The sequence below is a fragment of the Cuculus canorus genome, chromosome 1 (genome assembly GCF_017976375.1).
Source record: "Cuculus canorus isolate bCucCan1 chromosome 1, bCucCan1.pri, whole genome shotgun sequence".
NCBI lineage: Eukaryota > Metazoa > Chordata > Aves > Cuculiformes > Cuculidae > Cuculus > Cuculus canorus.
In genome coordinates this window covers 89,711,220-89,732,745 of record NC_071401.1, presented here as the reverse complement: position 1 = coordinate 89,732,745, position 21,526 = coordinate 89,711,220, and the positions used below count along the sequence as shown (strand labels likewise).

General features: G+C 46.9%; 1 protein-coding gene across 1 annotated transcript; it reads right to left on the bottom strand.

Moving 5' to 3' along the window:
- Positions 1-539: 539 nt before the first annotated feature.
- Positions 540-9,548, bottom strand: NYX (nyctalopin). Its single transcript, XM_054072649.1, is given in 4 exon segments — positions 540-3,415; positions 6,726-6,776; positions 7,190-7,265; positions 7,267-9,548. Coding segments are annotated over 4 exon segments (1,551 nt in total). The 5' UTR covers positions 7,294-9,548; the 3' UTR covers positions 540-2,018.
- Positions 9,549-21,526: the final 11,978 nt, after the last annotated feature.

The window sequence follows — 21,526 nt, the reverse complement described above, 5'->3', positions numbered from 1 at the left end:
CATTAGCTCTTGCTAATTAGCCCAGCCAGTGTGAGCAGACCCGACCCAAGGCACATTTGTTGAAGCATTAAGCCCTTTCTGAAAAAGTTTCTTTCTTTCGCTGTTTTTCTCAGTCAATTACAGATCTATGAGAGCACAGGAGTTGCTAAGAAAAAGTCTTCATGCACAAATTTGTACATTACCCACCATTTTTCAGCTGTTCTGTGCCCAAAGTCCGTTTGTAGCTGGCCTGTCCTTTGCATACGTTTTTGGACACCCACCAACGTGTGACTGGAAGAGGGGGCAGAGGCAAAGACAGCTCCTCTCAGCTGGTTTTAACCAACTGCTCATCCATACTGGACCACCACTTTAGCAAAGCTTGAACCAGGGCAACCCCTGCCTGTTGCTGCTGCCCCAGCGCCCTTGAGGACTGAGCAGGGGCAGGGGTGGAATTCACGTTCATGTTGAACTGCTCATGAAAAAGCAGGGGTTCGGCAGGGGAAAGGGGTTAGGAAAATGTTTCAAAAGGTTTTTTTTAATTCATTTCCATTTTTATTCCTATTTCATGACATTTTAGCAGTCATAAAGGATTGTATATGTTGTATCATTTCACATGAACACATACATCATAGTATGATAAGCCATGTATAATGATTTTATATAGACAAAGTATCACAGAAATGTATCTCTATATAGCCACTTATTTTTTAAAGCATTGCTACAGTGCACGAACGTAAGCATGGTCATGTTCTAAGTTAAAGTGTCTATTCTTTTTGCTGCAGTAAATAGCTTACCATTTGCTCTAGACCATAAAAAGGACATTCATGTGCACCTATTTTAGTAGCCTACAAAAAACCCCACCAGTATAATTTTGAGAATCTCAAAAAAAAATGGATTATGAGTAGTTAATTTATTTTTCTGGGCAAAATATCAAATTATTTTATTAATGTGCTCTGTCACACGAAACATGATAATTATTTCTAGTCATATTGATGATTTCAAAGAAAAAATATGTAAGATGCCATATAAAAAAAAATGATGGCGTAGTAGGTCAGCATGGCATAATATGACACACAATGCCGCACTCATTAGTGGTGGAAATAATAGAAAAATATTTAGTAGATCCTGGTTGCATTTGTCATCACCATGTTCTGCTCATCCTGTGATACCATGAAGTAATCTACAAATAAAAACAATATATTCCTTGAAACAATATATTCCTTGAAACAATATATTCCTTGAAAAATAAAAACACATTGAAAGGATCTTAATAAGTACTTTGTTAAGGTTAGACAGTTATGCCTCCGAGAGGAATGCTTTGACAGACATGGGTCTGTCTCATTCTCCGGCACCTGTGCCAGGATAGAGAAAAGATCAAAATCCTGTCTATAGATGTGGCCAAAACAGTATGCCCATCACAGACCTACCTGGGGCAGGCACTCTCCCCAGATGCTGTTCACGAGGGCTCGTGTTACATTCCTGGACACTGCTCAGGACAGGCCTGCTCCCCCCACACACGGTGGTGACAATCAGAACTAACTCACCAGTCTTCAGCAGCACCCACTGTGGGTGTGGGTGTCTGTCAGGGTATGAAGAGAGGGTCCAGTTTTGCTGCTTCTTCTTGTTCTCATGAAGTCATTGAGAGGGTCGGCTGGAGTTAGCCCAATGGAATAAACAGCACTGCACCGCGAGCCATACCGACCCCTCTTCCCTTCACTCCCAGCTGGGGAGGTGCTGATCTCTAAGCAAAACTCAGCTTTACTGCTGTTCTTTCTTTGCTCATCTCCCGCACAACTCCCCGAGTGTCCGGGAGCCTCTGAGACTCTACAGGGCAGGTTTCTCACTCAGGGTGGCACTCGGTTTTGAGCTGGATCCCACCAGCTTCCAGACGAATCTGGAGCCAGATCCAACGAACCTGATCAGAAGAGTTTGGAGCCAGATACGTATCTGAGGCCCACTATACGAACTTTTCCCTAATAACTAGGTAGGTACGGGAACTAAATGCTTAAGCAGGAGCCATACTCCGGACAGCCCTTAGACTATTTGATCTGTAAAACAAGCACTGTAAAAAGTGCTGAGAGGTAAAAAGAGGAGGCAGCTTCAATATTGTCTTCTCCCACCCCAGAAGAAACCCCATCAATCAGTCCATCCAGCTGTGTGACATTACCGAAGATTTCAGTGGTGTTTGCCACCTCTTCGGGAAGGCCCATATGCAGCAAGAGTTTAGAGATAAGGCTGTTGAACTTGCTCTCCGTGGTAGACCAAGGCTCTCCACTTGGGGTGGGACCTTCAGATGTGACATTTAGCTCCTCTGGGTCAAGACAGTAACCTTCTGGTGATCTCTCATAGAGCACATCCATCAGGTCAATCCCAGCTACTGAGGATGGGGAGGCACAGGGAATATCTCTGACGAGCCTGTAGTTCTGCATCCACTCCTTCAGCCACTCAATGCGGCAGTCACACTCCCAAGGGTTGCGGAAGAGGTAAAGCCGTCCTAGGAAGTACACCGGTTGGAAGACAGAAAAGGGCAGGGTTGTCAGGTTGTTGCTGTTCAAGTGCAATGCGACCAGGCTGGTCAGGTTTTCAAAAGCCCCTTCCTCAATGTAGCTGATCCTATTACGGTCCAGGTAGAGGACCTCCAGCTCCCTGAGGTCCCTGAACCAAGTATTGGAAACATTCCTGAGGGAATTCCCCCCAAGGTTAAGCATCTTCAGGCACCTCAGGCCATCAAAGGAGTTTTCTGGCAGCTCACTGATCAAGTTGTCATTTAGGTATAGGTACTCCATTTTCTGGCAGCCCTGAAAAGCTCTCTCATGAACAACATTTATCCTGTTATCCTGCAGATTCAGGTATTTCAGCCTAGTCAGGCCCTGCAAGGAGTTATAAGCTACTGCTTCAATCCTGTTTCTCTCCAGGTACACATGGGTCAGGTTCTCCATGCCCCTGATAGCACCTGGGATCCTCCGGAAGTTGTTCTGGAAGCAAAAGAGCTCCTGCAGAGCAGGCAGCTCGATGAAGATCCTGTCTGGGATGTTGAAAAGGTTGCAGTCCGCCAGGTCCAGCCTGACCAACCGTTTGAGAGCAGTGAAAGTCCGCGTGTGGAGATAACGAATGTACTCGTTGTGGGCCATCTTCAGCTCGGTGAGGCTGGGCAGCCCCTTGAAAGCCCCCGGGGTGATGAAGGAAATATTGTTGTGGTTGAGCGACAGGGATTTGAGGGAAGGCAAGGTCCCAAAGGCTCTCTCAGAGAGGAACTTGATGCTGTTTTTGTCCAGGTTGATAGAGGAGGCTTCACAAGGGAATTGGCTAGGGATCTGCCCCAGTCCGGCACGGTCGCAGAGGACAGAGCAGCTCCGCTCCTGGGTGCACACACAGTTGGCAGGGCAGGACCGCACACAGGCCCACACTGCATGGACGTGGGGGACCCAAAGGATCACTGTCAGAGAGAAACACATCATCCCCAAGGAGGTATGCGAGGAGAGAATCGGGATGCATCATTAGCAAATACATTCATGGCAACAGGAAAAAGAAATTATGCTGCCTTTTCCTCCTTTCTAGCCAGGCTAATTGTCACCTGCTACTTGTATGCCAGTGCTGACCAAGGAGTTATCATGAAAGGGTCCTAAAAATCTTATGCTGGGTTTTTTTAATCCTCTGAAAGGAAGTGTATATAGACATATAATGTCATCTAGCATGTCATCTCTGATTAATTTCTGTCTCCAGGAGGGGGGATCACCTAAACTGAAGTATTTATGAGTATCTCTGTGACTTGTCTCTCTGCAAGCTGAGAGGGACATAGCTTGGCCAGGAGGCAGGCAGAGATATGCTTTGAAGGCCAGCAACTGTGGATGGGTTGCAGTATTTCTGGTGGGGGAAGAGGAAAGGGCAGCGTATACTAGTCCAGCAGTGGACAGGGAAGATCAGTTAGTTGCCTGGGACATGCAAAATTCATGCTGTTTTTCTTCTTGATTTTATCCTATAATTCTTTCTTTTCTTTGTTTATTTAACCTAATGTTTCTCCACCAGAGCCCTGAGCTGGTGCAGCAGGCAAGGGGAACTATCAGCTACACAGAATGAATTACAGTGTTTAAAAGCACATTCCTACTGTTCTGGTAGAAAGGGATTAGGAAAAACAAATTATGGGATACTGGTCAACTGTTTCATTCATGATCTCACCATAGATCCCGTTCTACCCCTCCAGCACAGTTTTCACAGCTTTGCCAATTCTCGAGACAGTTGTGATTACGTCTCACTGTTGATGGGAACAGCTGCTTTGTCCCTTTATCAGCCTGACATGAGAGGTGTGTTGCTGTTTGGATTTCTTTTCAAGTTAGGCCCTTACAGGTGGATGTACAAAGAGGAAGAGAAGGTAAAATCTCTTCGGGACAAATCAGAGAAGAACAAAAGGAACAGAAGACATCAATCTCACATACGGACAGGGATTTTTGTGGAGAAAACAATATCCAGTCAACTAGACATCTGTGAAAATAAACTCATTAGGGAGGAAGAACTGAAGGCAGAGCTCATTTTGTAATTGCTTAAAGGAACATCCTTCTTGCCACTCAACAAAATGAGCACCCACATCAGCGAACTCTCCATGTAGTCACTAGCAGGAAACAGTGGTATTGCTACTGATCATTTTTTCTGCTGCGGTTTATTGGCTCCCACACAAGCACAAGCCTTTTATATTTTTTTCAACAAGACACAAGATACCATCTTTACCAAGAGTCACCTTTATTACAGCATTGCTGGGAAGATATGGTTGCTGCTGCATGCATGTCTGGCCCCAGGAGACAAAGAACAGGCCTTCCCACACTCTCCTGCTGACTGGAGAGGGAAAGTTCCCAGCAGCTGGGCTGCTTCTCCCTGCTCTGTTTGCAGCAATTGCCCGCTACAGGTGTACTCCCAATGGACTTTTTGTTAAGACGGACTTGTGAGGTGAAGCATCAGCTTCAGCAACCGTCAAGCTTATATTTTTGCAGTCCCTAAGGTTTTAATGTGGAGACAAAACTGCAGTTCAAACTGCATTTGCTTTGCCCTTTCTCCATCCTTTTTATAGGCAACACACATGGTATCATATTTATGAGTTGTGCTGCCTGTGGTTCATTCAAGCAGGAGGCTTACAAAATCAGTTGCTGGGAACAGGTCATCAACCCAGCAGCTGCCCAGCCTCATTCTGTTCAAACCAACCTGCTCATTGTATGTAGAAGAGGAATTCAGACATGTGGAGAGAGCATCCTATAAGGACTTTAGCTGTGACATCTTTATCAAAATTCAGGTCCCATCAAGCCTGGCAATGTTATCATGACCAGAAAATTAGCAAAACGGCATCACTTCAGGGCTAAGTGCTAGTGAAGGACTCTGAGAGGTGGAAAGGATTTTAGACAGATTGTCATTTTGTTTGTCTGTTCTTCGCCTTTTTTCTTGAGCCTTTATCTAACAGCCACAGCTAAAGGAAAGTCCCCTTCAGCCAGGGCCCTGGAGAAACAAAAGGTGAGGAGCGTAAGAATAAGACGGGGGCCAACGCACTGGTCTCAGACTGCTCTTTCTTTGCGTAGGCTACCCAGGGGCTGCCTCGTTTGCTACCCTTTGCACCAGTCCATGCTGTTGCTTGCAAACAGGGGCATATGTTGTTTTTGTCAGGCAGTTACATAAACTGAGGGCCAGACAGATTAAGGATTTGCCTGTTCCCAAATGTCTGACCACAGGTGGCTGTCTGGAAACCATGGATGGAAGTGTTGCTGCTGGAACAAGAGCCTTGCACAGGCTCAAAGTGACATCCAAAGGGGAATGTGTGCATAGGCTGTCCTATATGTGAGACTGTCCCAAACAAGTTCAATATTTAGCTACAGCTACCCCAAGCTCAGTCATGTCTCTGGCCTTCAAAGCCAGACCTCCCCGAGCAGCTGTGTGGAGAGTGTACACTGTGTGCAGGAATGAGCATGCTGATAACCAGCCCCCTCCTTCCCCTCCCTGCTTGTCCTCTAATCACCTAATAAAGGAAATGTCTGCATACAAGCCACGTCCAGCATGTTCTCCTTATACACAGGGGGGTTTAGTGCCAAATCTGGGTCTTTTGCTAGTGGCATTTCACAGCACGCTTCTAAGATCTCTGTTTACAGGTGTATCTCTCTGCATTGTGCAATGAAATGGAAAACAAACGCTTGAGGATCATTCACCTGGAAAACAAACCCCTGGTAACAGGAGATCAGAGGAACCCTTCAGCATCAAAAGCCCACCAAACCCTCAGGAGAACTGCTGCTCAAAGCACAGGAGATTAGATCTCCACTGTTGGCCAGATCTCCTCTAACATAACGTGAAACATTCCAACCTCTCCTTCCTTACTCCTTCCCCAAAAATGATGTTCTTTGCTTTTCACAGCAAGGCAGCAGAAAGGGCAGCAGCAGGAAGATGCCACCAACTTATTGACACAGATGGTGCTCAAATGATACGTTTATGAAAAAAGGTGAACTACAGCAATAAGATCAAAATATTAGTAAGATTAGGGAACAAAGTTGTACCCAAGTATGATCTGGTTTGCTCTTTTACATATTACGGTAACTCAGTATTTGAAAGGAAGAGTAGGAGACCAAAAAATGTTTGCAGGGTTTTGAGAAGAGTATAATGAGAAAATGATTGCAATAATGGAGTATTTAACCTACACATTTCCGAATGATCTGTCTAATCCACTACTAGGTAATAAGAATAAGAGTATACTCACCATTTAAAATTATGGCAAACATTACCTTGATTACTCACTAGTGGCATTTCAGGTATGGCAAGTGAACTTGAGGGATCTAAAAGCACACAGGAAGAGCAAAGACATGTTTCATCCTCTTTCATTTCCCTGCATCATTTTTCACAACAAAGTCTGTGTTAGGAAAGGAAGATGAATGGAAAAGCTCCTCTCCCACATGATTGCAAACTGAAGAATTCCTCAGCACCTTCCTGGAGAGTATCTTTCTTCCACCATTGACATCAGGGAATCCTGAAGCTTTGTGCTAGTCCTTTTCACAAGCGCAGCCACATCCTTCCCCCTAGCTGTGCTGAGGGCAGATTCCTGTCATCTGAAGTGGGAAAAGATCAACAACGGTAAGAGATTGTCCATCTCCATAGGCAGTAGGTGCTGATACAGAGGAGCTTAACCAGTTTAGCATCAAACAGTCAAAACTAAAATTCCCAATAGAAATCATCTAAATACATTGCTTACCAAGCCAGGTAATGGCTGTGTCCTTCCTACTGCTCATGAGGCTGCCATTAGCCATACGAGTCGGTCTCTGAAAAAAAATGTTTTTTTTTCTCACAAGCTATCATTTAATGGCAGGAAAATCCTCTGTATCAGAAGAGGATTAGCAGAGATGGAAGAATGTGTCTGTCCTCTAAAGCTCCCAAAGCAAAATAGGGATTGCAGACAAACCGACCTGATGCTTTCTCCCCTCTGCCAACCTACTCTCCCCCCATCATTAACAAAAATGAAGTAAAAAAACCACAGTCTAGAATTGGACCTCTGCCATTCAAACAGCATTGCTGAAAGTCATTACTCCATTCTCCATTATGAAATGGTAGTGGAGGGTGCAGCCTAAAAGGGATTATATTTTCAGATAAGTGCAGGCTCATGATTTTTGTTCATTGAGCTTTCCAAACAAACACTGCTTGAGATTCTCTTCCCCTGTACACACTTCACCAGCCCCAGCGTAGTCTACATGCTGCTAACAGGATGCCAGTGTGCTTTGCTTTGCTGAGAATTGCTCCTGAAGGACAAGAAGATGCCAACAGCACCGGGAGAAGGGTCAGCAAACACAGGGAGCTTGTGTGGTGTACACCGCCTTGATAATCATGAACTCTGCCCTGCCTATGAGTGTGCTTTGGTTGCGCTGCTGCAGCTGATGTGTGGAAATCGGGCTCTGTACGTGGCAATGTTTTAGCATTCAGGATGTGAATTGTTTTTTAAAGCCCTCTCTGACAGAATAATCATGATTTCTTTGGAGAGCAGGGGGCTGAATACCTGAGTTACCTCAGCCTCTCACGCCTTAGGTAATTACATTCACCATGTCAGAGGGAAAAACTCCTCTACCCTTTATTTCTAAAAAGTGAACCATTCACGATTAGTTTTAGGGAATGGAATACCTGATGAATTTACGCTTCATACAGCAGGGAAGATTCATCTGGGAACTAGCCTGCTGCTGCTAGGCTCTTCCTGTAAACTAAAGCACCCAGTTACATCGTGTTTATTTTGGTTTGTCTTTCCCTCAGTCTTAAGGCATGTGGCTGGCGCCTCAGGAAATTTGTGTCTGGCTAAACAGTGTAAGCAGGCTGGTGCTGGGGGACAAGCTGGAGGGAAAGGGGTGACCCATTTAGCACTGATTTTACCCAAAGGATACTTTTCCCCACCACATTGTTGTACAAGTCCCCCCAGTTTTGCACCTCTGCGTTTTGCACCGCACTGCTGTGCACAGAGGAGGAAAGAGATTTGCAAAGTTGCATACAAGGGTGCCGTAGCCTCTGCCAAGGAGCTGAAACCGTTGGAGACCTTGTGGGGACAGACAGAAGTGCTACTGACTGGGTGCTTGCCAGCACTGGGACGGCTGTGTTTTCTCAGAAGACCCTGGTTCTCATGGGAATAGCAAGAAGCCACAATCTGTCTGATCACAGAAAGCAGATCACTGGATTTTTGGCCATGAACAAAATTAACAGGAGGAGCATGGAGCACTATTCCCAGCTCCTTTTCCTCCAGCATTTACCAGAGCTTTAACAGTGGTACCAGAAATCCTGTTTCTCCCCAGGCGCACACATGCTATAGACAAGGGGTGGAGGCAGTGGGCCAGGAGGGTGTGCAGGATGGGGACAATTTGGCATGTGATCAGTGCACAGTTCCCCATGGACTTGTCTGGCTGCTTGCTTTGTAAAACAATAATTAATCTACTGATCAGAAACAAAGAGGGGCTGATCTGCACCAAGGCACAACATTCGGACTTGATGATCCCGTGCGCCCCTTCCAAACTAGTGATTCTGTGATTCTATGATTTCTGCTGACAGTCTGGGGCTCTCCTGTGCCTTGCTGGTCTTATTCCATGTGTACAGTAAGGAACTAGTGGGGAACGGACATGAACAACAACTGAGCTCATGAAAGTGGTTTTGTGATCTGCAGAGCCACCTACCCCAAAGGGTCAGCTTGTGGGACCTGGCAAAATACATCCTCTAAAGAGGGCTCTGGGAGCCTACGCTATGTACGGTGAGTGGATGGGGTCTGATAGGTTGGACATTGGGGGTGTTTGGTAAACTGGGAGCCGTATGCACCTCAGCAGTCACTTTGGGGGTTAGGGATGGTTGCAATAGGAGCCTGTTGCAAAATCACCAGCCATGATGTCGTTAGCAATGCTGCCAGAGCAGGTTCCAGCAGAAATTCGAGGGAGGCTGATAGGGAACATATCTTGAAGAGCTACTGCAGCAGACAGCCTCCCCACAGACCAGCACAAGTATCATTACCTCCTGCAGATGCTTCTGGTGGCAGCTCTGCCATCAGTGTCCCGCATACATAGCTTGGCGGCTGCAGCTGGCCTGTTGTTAAAGCCAACCCCACTCTGATCTTTTCTACTGTGTCTGGATGTAGGAACAGCTGGAACAGCCTGTGTCCTGCCACAGCATGAGCCCTCCCACCCACAGCCTCACCAGTCCTGCCGTGCTGGCACACCTGGAGCTACTGCCTGGCCAGCAGCAGCAGCTACAAGGCTTACTGTGGCATATTTCTGTGTATCATCTGTGGGCAGGAGCCTTGTGTACCTCCAGACTGAAACACAGAAAAGTTAAAAACACCTCAGCATAAGGGGGGGCTGGGAGACACATTGAGGTCACGGTTTCTAGGAAAGTCTGTCGCTGCAGGCAGCCAGCTGGCTGGGGAGCATCACTCTGTGAGTGGCTTCAGCAGAGCACTACAGGAGCACCAGGCTTACCACTCTGCGCCTCCTGTGAACTTCTGCCAGCTCTTGTGATGCCTGACTCTTTGACTGATAATCTTTGGAAGTCCATGACAATATAAGAAAGAGACCTGGTAAGGAGAAGTTTCTAGTCTTCTTAGGCTGAAAAACTTAAATATCAGAGGTACGTACAGGAGACTTGCATGTAGTCTTAAAAAAACCCCAAACCGAGGCTTTAAACCACACCTCAACATTTTTCAGAGCATGACATGTGGCTAACTGATGCTGAGGGTTGAGCACACGGCAGATGCTTAGTGCTGGGAAGCAGCTGTGGCTGCTGGGATGGAAGTGGACTCAGAAGATACAGACCTTGCTACCGTGGCTCGGCGCTGTTATTTTGTTTTTTGCCACAAAAGGCTCTTCCTCATAACCTGCAAGGCCTTTTTAATCTCTGGGAACTCAGAGAAGTCAGAGGTCAACATAGTGATGGAACTGAGCCCAGAAAGCAGCACAGCTATGCTGCCACTGAAAATATATATATTTGTTTACATCTGATCTTCCACCAAAAGAATCTGCAGAATTCAGCCCTGACCAGAAGAGCTCGCTCTGTTGCAGTAGCGTGTACAGGGGACGTGAACTTTGGCACAGCTTCACAAGCTGGCAGCAAGGACAAACCTGCCTTGCAGGCAAGCCTGTGCAAACTCAGTGCAGGATTACTTCTAACAACCCACTTCTTCATGGCCAGGGGCGTTTCATTTGACAGTGTGTTATGGATCTGAATGTAGCTCCCATCTCTGATACACACCGATATAATCTAAAATGATCACTGGGGATCACTTCTTGCAATGGTTCAGCTACAGGTTAAAATATTCCTTTTATTTTCAAAGGTTGGCTAAAACCATCTAGTGGGAGTTATCTGACCTAACTGAAGCTGAGAGAGGTCTCATCTCACCCAGTGCAGCTGCCTGCCTGTGTGCACTGCCATGGGCCTCAGCAGGGCCCATTTCTCCTGACAGAGGATGACAACACAGCCAAGGCCATGCAGCTTTGGAGACACCTTGACATCATTAGACAGCACTGCCAAGTTAGCTGGATCCCAAGCATCGCATGTCTGAATGCCTCCAGCCATATGCTGCCCTCCTTGGAGCAGTGAAGAGTCGCAGCTGTTTTTTGACTCCAGTGGTTGAACCCTTTCACTCCCCTGTTTTTTATCTCTGCTTGCTGTTTGCATTTATGGGACTAGTGCAGCGGAATAAGGTCCTGGTACCACAGAGCGCTCCAACCCCTCCGCTTACTCAGGGTTTTGATTTCCTGAGCTTCTTTAATATCGGCCACAGCTCAGTGCATACTTCCCCTCTTCTCACAGTAGCAGCTGTGTCATATGTCTGACCCTTTCCTGTACACATAATCACTGGGGTGACCTTTGAAGTAGCTGCCTCAGCGTTTCTTGCCGGGGCTCCTGTTTTCAGCTGTGCTTGGATGGTGGTTACCCAGCTGGTGGCTCTGCTGTGTGCACAGCTCCAGACCACGTAGGTTTGGGACATGGAAGAGGAGTCCTCTGCGCTGGGACAGCTGTGCTGCACGCGGACAGGATGGACACCAGCATAGCCATGCTGGGTTTTGCAGCTTCAGCACAGCCTGCACCACAACCAGAAGTAGTGCTTGCTGCATGCACAATGCTGCTGCTTACTGGAGATGCAGAGGAACCAAACAAGACTTCAAGAGCAAAGATTTAAAAGCCTTTCCCTTGCTCAGAAGAGAGAAGGTCTTTTCTTCTCCTGGCAGAGACTTCATTTTCGTCTGGACTGAGGCTTAGGCCCCAGATTTTGCTGAGGCATTAAGCTCTAGGGTACACTGTATGAGCACAAGCCGGGGTCTTCAGGAGGGGTTGCCCTGAAGCCACTCCTGCCCAAAGGCCTGGGGGTCCTATTTCATCCTGATCCAGGGCCAGCATAAGTGCCGCAGGCTGCACCTTGTCATTGGACCCTCAGGCTGCTGTGCCATGTCCTCATCAGGCTACTTTCAGATGGTACCAGCCCAGCCAGAGATCCTCACTGCCTCTAGAAACCCTTGGGAAGGAAGAGTTGCTGTCATGCTCCATGATGTCCTCCCATGTATCCTCAGCAAGGAAGGATGCCACAAGAAACAGTGCATCTGAGCTGTGATAACGTCTCCTGCCCTTCAGAAATAAACTCATCTCATTCCAAACTGACTGACTTCAGCCCATAATTCTCCCCAGCAGCCACTCCTGAGTGCCTGGGTTTGTTCTGCTGGGTGTACAGAGAACTGTTCAAGCCTTCACCAGCTTCCCTGGCAAGACATGACTGACCGAAGAACAGCCCATTGCCTGGTTTTACATTCACCATACTGGCCTGGGTCAGTGCGTGGCACGTAGCAGCTCCACAGCCACTTCACACCACCAGCATAGCCCTGCTCTCCCTCCCACCCTAAGCCATGTCCCAACGGCAGTGCAGACATGCACAAACACCACCCAGCAGTGGACTGCTATCGCAGAGTTGGTCTGAGTGGGGACAGATTCCTGAAGGACACCTGCCCATGGAGAGAGAGCACGGAAAGTGCTGGGCACGTCACAGTGCCCAGATCCAGTCACAGAGTGGAAGCAGCCCAGCAGCTGCTTCGAGGCAAGACCTGGCTGGCTATGAGCTACCTACAGGAGTAACCAGGGCACTCTTCACTGCCTGGTCCAGGGCAAGATAACGCAGCCAGCAGCAGTACTTGGCAAGAAATAGCCACAAAAACCTGCTTACCTGTTGGGAGGGTAGAGAAGCAAAGTTAATGAAGCAGCAGAAAGAGGAGAGAGTCAAGGTTGGATTTGAAGCCCCAGTCCAGCTGCTGCTTGATATGCAAGCCCTGCAGCAGGAGTAAAGGCCCAGGAGCCCACAGCTACAGCAGAAACGTCTTCTGAAAGGGAACAGCACACTCTAGGGTAGGAAGACTGAAGTAGATGCAGCACACAGCAAACTACAGGCTAGTGCATTCACCTGTCAGCCCAAACCTCTGCCAACAACCAATCATGCGGACCCCGTGCAAAGGGGACAAGAAGCCTGGGGAATGGAGTGTAACTATCAAGACCAAATCATCCCACTGACTCATGCAAGGGCAGGATAGAGACTCTCTCCAAGACTTTCTATGCCACTGGCTTTTATACCAGCTCACAAGGTCCATTTTGTGGACATGACTTCAGGTCTCACTCATGCTCGTCAAACAGTAATATGTTCAGCAAGAAAGGAGTAGCTTGGGCTGCTCTGCTGTGAGGGGCTGGGCACTCACCTGAGAAGCAAGTTCCCACGTCCCATTTCAATACGTGTGTTTGGATGCCGTGCTTAAAAACAACATAATTTGGGTTACCAGGTGACTCCCCACAATACCCAGAGCAGCCTTGCAGAGGGAGAGGGAAGCTGGGCTCAGATCTGTATTAACTAAAGCTGAAGAGGAACTTGACTTAACACCTCCCACATCTGCTCTGTGACTGTTGGTCTCTATTATGATTTGGGTTGTTTTTCTAAAACTAACCAGCGATGCTCAGACTTATCATTTCAGGAGTGAGCCACTACTAGTGAAGCCTGAACAGGGTCTGTGCCACTCATCTTTCTTTGCAGCATGTGATGAGCCATGCCCTCGCTTCTGCCTTCGAGCAGCCCTCAGCTGAACGTGCTGTGGTGCATCACCATCTTTGCCCGGCATGCGGCCAAGTGGGCAGCTGCTGCTCACATGTCCTACCAGCAGACAGGGAAAGTCAATACTGGCAGTGCCCACACTGGAGAATCTGCCCTCCTTGCTGAAGCCACTCCAAGGGTGCAAGTAGTAGGAGCATGCACAGCTGGGGAGCCATGGGAGGGCTTGAGCTCATCCTGCTTTTACTAGAAGCTGAGGAGCTGCCCTGCCCCAGCCCTTTCGCATCTGCTGGGTCATTTCTATCCTGTGCACTAAACAGGGAGCTGCTTGTCTCCTGCCAAGCCTCTCTCAAGTGCTTTCTGCCAGCTGCCACCCAAGGCAGTGGCTACTTGTAGATCCTTTTTATCTAGTGGGAAGGGTGTGTAACACACCCATGAAGGCAAGGACCATTGCAGTGAGCTCCACTTAATTCCCCATTAGAGGCTAGTGAGTCCATTATTCTTAATAAAGCTGCCTCCACAGCCACATACAAGAAATGCACAACGAACTTAAACCGTGGCTCCGCAAACTCGTTTTGAAACAGCCTTCTGCACTGAACACTCAACAGGCAATACATTATCCAAGCCAACAGCCCTCCCAGGCCTTGCCACACAGTTTATTTACTTCTTGGCAATTCACCTCTCCCACCTACATTAAAAGATCAGTGCCGCCTTCTCTCCACTGTACAGAGTCAATATTTAGGACAGATTCATTACTTACCTGTGTCCACCTCACTCAGGCACTTCTGCCAGGAGTCTGCTCTTGCAGCAGGGTCAGATACTCGGTGAGAACTAACTTAAACTTCTGGGACTCAAATATTGTGTTCAGTTTTGGGCCCTCCACTACAAGAAAGACATTGAGGTGCTGGAGTGTGTGTAAAGAAGAGCAATAAAGCTGGTGAAAGGTCTGGAGTAGGAGTCTCATGAGGAGCAGTTGAGGGAACAAGGGTTGTTTAGTCTGGAAAAAAGGAGACTGAGGGGAGACCTTATTGTTCTCTTGGTGTTCATCTCTTCTCCCAAGTAACAAGTGACAGGACAAAAGGAAATGGGCTCAAGTTGCACCAAAGGAGGTTTAGGTTGGATATTAGAAAAAAATTCTTCACTGAAAGGATTGTCAACCGCTGGAACAGGCTTTCCCAGGGAAGTGGTTGAGTCACAATCCCTGGAGGTATTTAAAAGATGTGTAGATACGGTGCTTAGGGACATGGTTTAGTGGTGGACTTGGCAGTGCTAGGATTATCATTGGACTCAATAATCTTAAAGGTCTCTTCCAGCCTAAATGACTCTGATTATATGTTTCTATGACTTTTGGATCAAGAGCTCCAGGGGGCTGCAACTGTAATTTTTGCTCTGCCTATCATGGTACTTTCCCCTGCCTGATGCATCTGAAAGTCAAGTTACAGGGAGCACCCCATCATGCCAAGCAGCTATAATTACCTGGCAAGAGATCTGAAAGGGTAATTCTGTTGTCTGTCCAAGATGCTGGGAGATAGGAAGGGAGTGTGTCACATGAGCCAATCATGAAATCAGGAATAACCTTCAATAACATAATAACCAGCACACTAAACAGTAGGTTAGAGCACTTACAGATGATCTGAAAGATTTATTAAGTGATCTTATCACGCCTTCCTGAGCATGTAGTGGCAATGTATTCAGTGCATAATAAAGCCCAGATCAGTAAAAGGACTGGGCTGAAAGCACAGCAAGAGAACTTACTAAAACCAGATGACTACAGCCAAGCACTCTTTCCAGCAGTAAAAGTCCTCTTTCTTCACAGTACAGAGAGTGACATTACACACCTTTCACCCATGACCCCTTCCAGCAAACGAAAGGGGCTTAAGAAAGTCTCCAGTGCTCCTCCCCAGAACCACATGGGTAAAAGCTTCGCCACATGTTACGGTGCACCTGAACGGCACGTGTTGGACCACTAAGAATGGATGTGTCACAGTTAAAGGACAAAGAAACTCAGAGAGCTCAAACATGGAAAACATGAAACTCTGTTAAGAAACGAAGCACCTCTCCAAGGTGCACCAGAGAGGAGACAGAGCAGCTGCTGGGGCTGGAAGCTGCCCTGGGAGCAGCTGGCACAGCTGACAGCAGCCATCTGCCATGCTGCTTTCTCCAAGCTTCCACTGAGTTCATTTTCAAAGGGTTTAGATTCTCCAGCTACAGTAACGCAGCTACTCAAACATCCACCACCTGACATATGCAGAGTTTTTAAATGAGTCTAAGATGATTAAAGCTAGCAGAGCTTGGAGGAGGGAGTGGAACAGCCACTGCAGTAGATAAGCATACATTTACACCCACATACCCTGCTATCCCACTCATTCCCTGCCTGGGATTTTATGGGCTGCTGACACCTCTGTGCTAGCACTGGGCATCACCAAAAATCCCCCATGGCCATGCTACAGGCAAATACAACAAATCCCCCACACTGGAGTGTATTTACAGATTGCAGAACTACAACACTTCTGCTCATGCAAAAGGCTTTGTTTCCTGCCAGCTGCAGAACATCACAGTACTTGAGGGAGAAGGGGCACAGCAGTCCTTTCCGAGACATCAAATTGACAGTGAGAGAGCAAATGATGAATACTACACCCTCGGATAGGATCGGTACTGAGTCCCAAGCCTAGCAACTGACAACAAGAAGAGAAAGCTACAGTCCTTTTAGCTCAATAGCAGCAAAGTTGCAGCCTGCAAGTTCCTTAACCATTTCTAGGTTGCATCTAGCGATGTGATGCAGGTTGTGTTGAGTTCGCAGCAGGCTGCAGAACTGGGGGAAATACTCTTTGCATTTCTCAAAAAAAGCCATGTTAGCAACAGTTGTGCTTTAGCAACAAACGTGTTGCAACAAGTTGTTTGAGCTACCGAGCCAGATTGGAGTTAGTGAGGAACATCTGCTTTGCAAGTATAGTCGATAAAATAAAATGAATGAGAAGGTAAGCACCGTGCATACAAGGCACGTGGAGGAACACTGCAGAGGTGCATTATCAAGCCAAGCTGTGGGAGATACAAAGGAGGGCTAGCTATTCAGCACAAAAATAGCAGACCTGAGCTCTGCAAGACACCGCAGCCCTCAAAAAAACCTGCCTTCTAGCCAGAATTGCTCACTGTGGTTATTATTTCCCTTTGATTTAGGCAGAGATTTCACACTACTACTCTGAAATTCTTACTGTGCTGGGGCATTTGACACTTGAGGCTGTGAGATGGGGAACAGGCAGCATGCTCAGCCATGCAGGGCTGTGCCTCTGTTCACCCTGGTGCCCAGCAGCACCTCCTGGGCAACCAAAATATATCCTCTCCCTCCCTGGCACTCACTGAGCATTCACAGCAGCTGCTCAGTTACACTAAGGGATAACCCATCCACAATCCCTCTCTCCTACCACAGCAATTGGCTCACTGGTGTAACGGAAATGCTCGTCTTGCCCTTAAATGCAGTAGGGCAACTTTGCTTCTTGGGACTGACAATTTAAAAATTGCAAAACAAAGAGGAGACTGTGGAAGTGATGAGTGAAAGCACCAAGCCAGGACACCTTCAGTCTATTATTTTGGGTAAATGCTCAGTAGATGCCCTTGACAGAGCATCCCATCGGGTCTGAGGGACCCCACCAAAGGTACAAGTTGGCTGCATGTTGCCGAAGGGCTGCTAGCTGAAGAGCCACAGCAACGGGCCTCACCACAGAGTGTCATAAATAGCACACATGGGTCCTTCCCCACTCAGGGGGCAGCAGCATCCTCAGGCGAATGGGAGAGGCAGCCAGAGCAGTAACATGGTACAGCAAAGTTGGCTCGTTCCAGCAAAGCTCAATGTTAAACACACGTGGTCTGATGTACCTCCCCTCTCCAGTGTTTGGGGCTGTGCTAGGCCACCTGCATTTAGGTGGCTTCATTCACACTTGAGAGACTTAAAAGGAACAATGCATTAGCCAGGGGATATCAGCAGCACAGGTGCTGAAATATCCTTGAGGTTCTGAGCCTGAAAGTTTGATCCACCAAGGAAGTGTTTTGGGAGTCTTGAGGCTTAGACAGCAGTTGAGGGAGATCTAAACAATGCATTTATTTAAGCGTTGAATGTGCCAACCTTTCCATAAAAAAAAGTCAGCTGGGCTTTTGACTTTCCTCCATCATGCCAAGTTGGACCAGCCCAGTCCAACTACACTCTGTCAGGTGCCATTGGGGCACTGCTCATAGACCTTGCACCCCTCCACCTTATTTCAGGTATAGAACCCAGCCCTGCAGCTGCTCAGGAGAAGAGCAGCCTCTCCAGCAAGCACTCTGACCTCCATCCCAGGCAAGGCTGAAGAGAGCGTTTGCCACCACACCGCTGGCAGCGTGCAGCAACAAACCCTGCTCTGCGGCACACAGCAATAGTTAACATGAGCAATGTTCCCCAAGGTTTGTACCATCAGCAGGTTTTTGAACGCTCACCTGACAAGCAGCAGCCCCAGGTTCTCAGCTTTCCACCCTATGGGGAGAACTAAACCCCACCCTCCTCTTCCCTACAGAAGTGTCCTACCAACAGAAGCAAAGGGCCAGTCAAAAGGTGACTATCCCCCCCTCCTGTTGAAATCATGACACTGTGCAGCAATATTAATGTCAGCAGGCTTTGGTCTGGCAGAAATGTACTGAAAGAGGAGACCGGGATTTGCAAACACATCCGCGGGGGTGGCAGGAGGGGGAAGCATTGCCTTCTGTTTCCTGGAGAGCTTCTGCATTTTGCATTGAACCAATCTGTAGTGAAAAACACAGAAGCAGCCTCAGGAGCAGACACCAGACCGGATGAAAACTCCCCCATTCATCGTGAAAGCCTTCACAGCCAGCCTTCGCTGTTGCAATCCCTCTCAAGGATGCTATGCCCCAGCCCTGCGCCTGACAAACACACAGATGAAAAATAGAAGACCCAGAGACTCTGGGCACCAGCACAGCAGAAGCTGCAAAGGTCAAAGTTTCGCACTGTAATTAATTTTGGGTCGCATTGCTGTCTCTCCCAGGCACATGGGAAGTCCACAGCAGAGATAGGAAGGGAACCACATCTCCAGGAGGCCCCTTTGCCATTATCAGACTCCGGCTTTAACTACAGGACAGCCTGTCTTCTCATAAGCAAATTGGGAAATAGCAAAATTAACAGAAACCCAAATGCTTTTGAACAAATCTGACATAAGGCAAGAAAACTTGGGCAGTGCCTAGAAGCGCACTAATTATCAAATGGAAAATTAACAGGTAACTTCTGTCTATAATGTGAGCTAATCATTTCTAGGGGAAGAATTAATTAAACGGGGGAATTAAATCACCAAGAACTTACAGAGTGACCAGTTCTAATGGGATTCAGTTAATGAACTATCTGATGATCATGTCAGCTTCATTTTCTCCTCCTCTGTACACGGGAGCAGAGAGAGAGAGCAGGAAAGTAGCACAATGCCTCTCCCTCCCAGGCTGCAGCCTGAGATGACTTCACCTTACTCAGCCTTGGCCTTTTTTTCTTGGCAAAACCGAAGCAAATGAAAAGCAAAAGCCAAAAGAAGATCATTGGCAAAATGCAGCTGTTAAACAATAAATACATTAGTAGGTGAGAGAGAAGGAAGTTTCCTTTACATAAACAGCTTGCAGGGTCATGACACACCCTCCTGCCCAAGTTCAGTGCCAAACAACTGACACAGTGAACTGGAATCAAAGTCCGCTACCAGCACTCTGCAGCAAAGATCGAGGGTAAAAGGTGAGCGTCTCTCCCTCACTCCCTCAAACAAGTGCAAGGTGCTTGGAACAAGAAAAAAATCTCTTTTTAATTAGGATTTCAATGATGTCTGAGCTGTTACTTGGTCCTGAGCAATGGATGGGAGGTTGAGGGTCCTCCGCAGCCCTTAATAAAACCTAATCTGCACGGTGCCACCAACATGCTCCAGGCTGGGTGTAGTCACACAACCTCATTTCTGTCTAATTAGCCAGAGCGGTGTTTATGTCAGTGTGATACTTCTACAACAGCTCCGTGCCAGCTCCAGGAAGAGAGCTGATATCCAGCCTTGAGGATATGCAGAACAGCATGGGCAGACACCACCTGATCTCTCATAAAGCTTGCCAGCACAAAAATAACTTCTCAGAAACACTTGAACACGTCTGAACATGCAGAGTGAGCCAATATTGGATCAGCACTTTGCATCGGAGGGCTGCAGCACTTGTGATCCAGCCTTTAAAGCCCTAAATTTGCTTGGATTTGCTGCATCTTCAAACCAGTGCCTCAGCTCATCTACTTTCGGTTCTATCATCTTCTTACAGCATTATGTGCCAAGTCCTCTAACAACTTTCCCGGATGGAAAACCACAGGCGTTTACACTTCAGGGCAGTGACTAATTTGTGGCACCTATAATGGGTGAGACACTGCAAGAGAAATAATATGTTCAGATCCGGGTAGAACTGAGGGGGGCAGTTACATTATCTAGTTCATATATAGGCTGTGTTTGTTTCTCAACATGTGAACAGAGGCTGAAGGAGACAAACTAAAAGCTTATTAAAATCTCAAGAAATGAAATTCACTATTTATGACTTGTGAAATGATTCTCCAAGTGTTCAGATTCTCCCTGATACTGCATGTACTTGTAGTGGTAACACAACCTGATAGTGCTGAGACATTTTGCAGTTTATGCCTGAATGACAATAATTAAAAAAGCAAACCATGAAAGCTGTCAGTGTCTGTTAGTGAGTTCACATTAGAGAACAAAATCTTCTCTCCTGGAACACACTGGGTCTTATGCAGATTCAACTTTTCTGGGTGACGCAAATGCTGTAAAAACAACTCTGAGTCATAGAGCAAAATCACGTAATTCCCTGAAGCCAAATAAGGACAGGACTCAGCCCACACAGCTCTGACTTCCCACTTTCTTGGTAGCAAGTCTTGTTTATCTTCCCTTCCAAGCAATACCATTTGCCTTGCTCTCACTGAAAATCTCATGTTTTCTAACACTCAAAACCATAGTCAGTGTAAATACTGGTATTGTAAGAAAAATGAAACTAGCTTTGCTAATTGTTACAAAGTCTTTATGAGAAACCCGGAAGGCAATCTCCCAGGCTGTCTGTAGTTTTAATTTTATATATTTTTCACCAAGAGTTCATTTACAGCCCACTAGAGCCAGGCTTGGGTATTTTATGAATGTAATACAGCAGCACGCAAAGAGCACTTAATGCCTTAAGTCTTTAGAATGCTATTTAATTTCATAATGCAACTGAATTGTTTCACCACCAGATTTCCCATGCACCAAATTGGGCAAAACCTTATGCAAACAGTCTTGCAGCATGTAAATAAAGCGTTCAGACTTGATCTGTGGGTGGTGTAAATTATGCTGTCATTTTGCATCAGCAACTGCTGAGCTTTCCACTTTGAAACCTCAAGGACATTTTTATTAACAGGGTGGGAAGAGTTGCATAAGAATTGTATGTAATAAACAAGATGTGATGTATTTGCAGTACATGTAAGTGTGTTGTTATATTTATTTTTGGCATCGTTGATTTTCCTTCTCCCTGGCTTGACAGCATCTATGCATGAGAGCTGAGTGACTGTGCTGGAAATATGGGTTGTGATGTTCACATGGTAATGCACAATAAGCTTGATCTAACTGTAAAGGAAATAAGAGCTATTTGGGTCCTTAATAGTTACTAACAACTCTCTTTAGGGTCCAGTTTGGAAGGTGCAGTGACATACCCCGGCTTTACATTTTGCACAGCAAAAGCCTCTTCAGGTGGGTGAGAATGTAGCAGTGTGTTTGCATATTGTCACTGCCTGATGGTTAACATAGACAATATACTGGTGCCCAATTAAGATACACACATACTCCTGGGTAATGAAGCCCTTAACACAGCAAAACAAAGACATATTCAAAGTGTAGGATTCATAAATCGGAAAGTACAAACCAGGTTGTGACCCACCAGAGCTTTAACTCAACCCGTGGTTGCTGCGCCGCAGCTTCAGCC